The sequence below is a fragment of the Setaria viridis genome, chromosome 7, assembly GCF_005286985.2.
Source record: "Setaria viridis chromosome 7, Setaria_viridis_v4.0, whole genome shotgun sequence".
NCBI classification, from domain to species: Eukaryota; Viridiplantae; Streptophyta; class Magnoliopsida; order Poales; family Poaceae; genus Setaria; species Setaria viridis.
Window position 1 is genome coordinate 30445832 of NC_048269.2, and position 4904 is coordinate 30450735.

Here is a 4904-nt window from a genome sequence, read left to right on the forward strand (position 1 = left end):
TTCAACTTTCAAACCGGCCGCCGCAGCGCCGCCGCCAACGGATCCGCGGTGAGGTTACTTAAGGTGCGGTGACCGGAGGCGAGCGCAGAGAGAGAGAGAGAGAGAGAGAGCGAGAGAGAGAGAGCGAGAGAGAGAGAGAGCACACGCGAACGCCCAGCTCCGCCGTTTCGCGTGGAGGCGTTTCGAAAAGTTGTATCGCAGCTCGCGACCGAGGGGAGAAAGGTGGGGTAGGAGGCGATGGCGGCGGCGGTGCCGAGCATCGGAATCATGGACGGCGCCTACTTCGTGGGTAGGGGCGAGATCCTGCACTGGATCAATGCGACCCTCCAGCTCTCGCTCGCCAAGGTCGAGGAGGTCAGGCCCTTTCTCGTCCCCACTGTTTCTGGCCACGCTTGTCTGGTTCGATTCGTCAGGTTAATGGTTAGGGTTCTGATCTGTTCGCGGGTATCGTGATCTCTTGTTCGTGCGAGAGGATTGTATGGTTTGGGAATGGTTGGATGCGTGGCATGGTGCGGAATTTCGTTTTCATTCTGGGAGTTTGCTGCTTCGCTGCAGGCTGCGTCGGGGGCGGTGCAGTGCCAACTGATGGATATGGTTCATCCTGGAGTGGTGCCGATGCATAAGGTTGATTTCGATGCTGATCCCTTCTTGGTCTTTCGAACTTCGAACTCGATTGATCTGTATTTCGGTGCGGACGCGTTGGTGTTATGTTGTTTATTAGTTGACTGCAAGTTTCTCATTTGTGCGTGTTTGCAGGTTAATTTTGACGCGAAGACAGAATATGATATGATTCAGAACTACAAGGTTCTTCAGGATGTGTTCAACAAGCTGCGCATAGTCAAGGTACTGGCTGCCAGCCTTTTGATTGCGCGCTTGATGCATTTTGATCTGTGGAATTTGTGCATGATCTTCTCCTGTGCTTGCCATTGGTGAATAATGTGGGTACAATAATAGTCAGGCTTCTGTGGTAGCTTGTGTTCCAATTTGGAATGGATGTTTGCAAATTCAGCAAGACATTAACAGTTATACAACTCTATAAGAAACTTGCTGCATGGCAATTCCATTGTAGCTCTTCTGTGTAAATTCTAGTCTGCAGCATTGCTGTTTGGTTGGGTGCAGCACACGTACAAAGTAGTGTAGAATCTGGCAGACTGGCATGCTATTGGATAACATGGAAACACAAGTACCATTTTTGATCAGGTGCTGCTAGATAAAATGGAGATAAAAAGGAGAGTAAAATGCACTGTCGGTCCTTAAACTTGTAAGCATGTGTCATCTAAGTTGTTCACCACAGTTTCAAAGTGTCTCAGTCAGCATCTGCGTGCCTACATGGCATGCTGAGTATGTGCTAGTGTGGACTCATGAGGTGCCTGATAGCTTAGGCCTACACGGCAGCGACCCCCTCCTTTCTTTCTCCCTATCTTCTTCCTCACCGCAGCGGAAGAGGGACCAGCGGTCCCAAGATGCTCGGATTACAACCGCTCAAGTTACCTTTTCTGTGCATTGGTCCGAGGATGAGGAGGACGGCATCATCGAACCTGCGCCGCTCCTCCCAGCCGATGAGGCAGCCGACCTGCTCGCCAGGGTGTGCCCGCGCCCACAGACGACGGACGCCGCGCGCTAGACTAGTGTGGCGCTCAGGTCCTTCTCATCGCAGTACACCTCGCACATGACTCCATCGGGCCGCCGCTCGCAAGCCGGCTGAGTGCCGTGTAACTCTGGGAATCCACTGGGAATTCAATTTGTCACTCTATTCAATGATGAATGTGGAATGCTTAGAGGTTTTTCACGAAAGTACCACCACCATGTCACCCTTGATCTACCTTATTTGCTATTTTTTTTCCAATCCGAGCGAGCAGAGGAAGCAAATAGACAGCGGATCAAGATTTCTTTCTCTGCTTCTTTTCTTTCGATTCAATAGCAGAACATTTCCTTCTCCCAAGTCTCAAACTCTCTCGTCTCCATGAGCAAGTGTGCAGCCGCCGCCACCACGCTCTTTGTCCTCTATATTTTCTTCATTCTTCTACACGCACAACCACCGACTAACTTCTTCCTCTTGGTCCTTTACCACTAAACCACCACCAGCAGCTGCTTCCACAAATCCCCCACCTCAGTCCCTCCATGCGAGCAAGCAACAAATCCACAGCACGTTGCAGATACCCACCTACTCCCTCTCCGCTGCAAGTCCCCACATGGCACATGGTTGTCCATACGTGCGAAGCTGCGCTCCAACGTGATGGTCCATGACGGGCCATCAGCTGCACATCCGAGCTCCTCGGTGAGCAGCTCGTGCATCCTCTCCACAGCAATCGCTCTCTATTTGGGTTTTGGGACATGGCAAGCTGCTGGTCCCTCTTCCGCTGCATGGAGGAAGAAGATAGAGAGAGGAGGAGGCAGCTGCTGTGTGGACCTAAGCCATCAGCCACATCATCAGTCCACGTTGACACATAGTCAGCATGCCATGTAGGCACACGGATGCTGACTAAGACATTTTGGACCTGTGGTGAACAACTTAAGTTTGAGGAGTTGAAACTGCAATTTCAGAGTTCATGGACCTAGATGACATACACTTTAAGTTACAAAAAAAAGATGACACACTCTTACAAGTTTAAGGACCGCCAATGCATTTTACTCTAAAATGGACAACAGTGGTGGTTGTTTCTATTGCTAATTTCATAGGGCAATTTTATATCACCACAATAATAGGGATATTACCTTTTTCATCTACTCCTTTTTACAAGGGTGGATGTTGTACTTCCACATGAGCATCAATAACAGTTTATGCTACTGGAATGTTAACTGATTTACAGCTCTTTTTCTAACAAGATGAGTCAAGATTGCTTCATCTGGGTCATGCTGCTGTCATTTCTAGTCATTTTGCAGCATGGAAGTTCTTTGTTGCTCTCGTAGATGATTATGTTTTCTTGCAGAATATTGAGGTCAACAAGCTTGTTAAAGGACGACCATTGGACAACTTGGAATTTCTTCAGTGGTTGAAAAGATACTGTGATTCTGTAAACGGTGGAATTATGAATGAGTACGATGTCTTGAATCTTGATTATGTTGACTGTAATAAAAAGTTGTCCCTTACAAAGGAATTGAGAAAACTGTCTTCTTGTTTCAGAAACTACAATCCTGTAGAAAGGAGGTCCAAGGGATGCAAAGAACGTGGCTCAAAGGGTTCCAATAAGTCATCTAAATCATTGCAGGCGAACAGACTTTCTGGTGGTGATTCAGCTGACGGAGGTAACAACAATTCATCTGACCTTTGATTAAGTGCTTGTCTATAACTAAATCACATGGCTGCATCTAGAAACCATCCTTTGCTTCATCCTCAGTGCATTTGTTATTATAAACCGAAATAGTAAACTACAGGGAATGTTACTCACTTGTCTACTTATGCCTTATTACTATCTCCATGCTGATCTGATTACGCAGGCCCTGGAGTTGGAAAAGTATGTAACACTTTTGCTGAAGAGCATTACGTAGAACAGATTCAGCAGCTGTCTGAAAAGGTATGGGTTATTTACTTCGGGTTGCTGGTTACATTTATGTACATTCCATTTAAAGTCGGAGTCATTGGAGAAACCTTGGTAGCATTTCTAGTGACCGGCATGGCAGTCAACTCTTATTTCAAATATTACATTATTTGGTAGCTGTTTATGCTGATAGATGTGGCCTTTAATCCAATCATCCCATGATGTCGAACTTCACAGGAACAGTAATGATGTTGAATTAAATATAGCTGTTGATATGGTACTTCCTTTGTTGAAAATCAGATTGCAGACCTGAAAGTTTCTGTGGACAGCATGGAGAAAGAAAGAGATTTCTACTTCTCGAAGCTGCGTGATATTGAGATACTGTTTCAACGACCTGAGTTGGAGCATCTACCGGTAAGAAAAAAAATCAATTTGATATTCATGTGTTTGCACAGGAATGGTTTGAAATTGTGTATCCTAGCAACTTGAACTATCAGAAAATATTATTATGCCCTTTCTAGTGTGTTTCTCTGAGCTTAAGGGACTGTTATACTGTTATCCAAAAGTAGTCTACTAGTATGTTATATCCAAACGAGTGAGTGAATGCCATCTGAGCTCACATGTGATTCAGGAACTGAATAATATGGGTGTCCAATCTTTTTTTTTCTTGAACCGCAAAATAATTTTGAGTTATACTTGTTTTTCTTTCTTTAGGTGATTCGCTAATGACCTGAACTTTCTTTTGACAGATGACTAAAGCTGTTCGGAAGATACTTTATGCGGCTGATGCAAAGGATTCACCACTACCTGATGCGAATGATATAATCACCAAGTCACCAGGCTTGTTCTCAGACGAAGCCGAGTGAGATGTGCACGCTCCATGAGCTAATTTGTGGCTATCTATTGTCCACCATCGTAGTTCTGAATCTGTAGCTGAGCAAATCACATTTGACATGAGCCGTCATTGCATGTCAAAAACAGTTTTCCTGTAAGAACTTGCTACTTGCGAGTAATTAACTAGTTATGTTGAATTCATGCTCAACGTGCCAGTCCCTGTGTGTCTTCCGGGGAGAGATTTTATTCTGGCATCTTTGACCACAAGTTGCTTGTTTATCTAATGTTCTACCTGCACGAAATTATTCGGGATTGGTTTGAGAAATGTTTAGCACGATAATTGACCTGTGCACTTCATGCACAAGTAAACTTAAACTCCAAGACTCCCGGTGCTAGAACATGGATGCATGAGTGTTCAAAGTTGCAACTCATGTGGAATCGTAGACCCATCAGGACTTAAAACCTCGTAGCCACTCACAAGTTACAACTGGAGTTTGCAGCAAGGCCTAGCAGCATTGCCATCTATAAAAAAAGGGCGGAATCACTCTTGGTGAAATCTTAGCTAACTCTAAGCACACTCGTCCAACAGCT

The 4904-nt window shown here is 45.4% G+C and overlaps 1 protein-coding gene across 1 annotated transcript; it reads left to right on the top strand.

Annotated features, from left to right (window-relative positions):
* On the top strand, positions 1-4528 carry LOC117862576 (microtubule-associated protein RP/EB family member 1A). Its single transcript, XM_034746069.2, has 8 exons — positions 1-354; positions 556-624; positions 757-843; positions 2931-3037; positions 3125-3246; positions 3439-3515; positions 3780-3893; positions 4229-4528. The coding sequence occupies exons 1-8, from the start codon at positions 238-240 to the stop codon at positions 4343-4345; spliced, it is 810 nt and encodes a 269-aa protein (XP_034601960.1). The 5' UTR covers positions 1-237; the 3' UTR covers positions 4346-4528.
* Positions 4529-4904: the final 376 nt, after the last annotated feature.

What these genes read in the sequence shown, in the direction of transcription:
- LOC117862576 (XM_034746069.2), top strand. Translation starts at nt 238, where the DNA reads ATGGCGGCGGCGGTGCCGAGCATCGGAATCATGGACGGCGCCTACTTC. An exon ending in CGCTCGCCAAGGTCGAGGAG is followed by an intron (nt 355 to 555) that starts GTCAGGCCCTTT and finishes GCTTCGCTGCAG; the next exon opens with GCTGCGTCGGGGGCGGTGCA. An exon ending in GAGTGGTGCCGATGCATAAG is followed by an intron (nt 625 to 756) that starts GTTGATTTCGAT and finishes GCGTGTTTGCAG; the next exon opens with GTTAATTTTGACGCGAAGAC.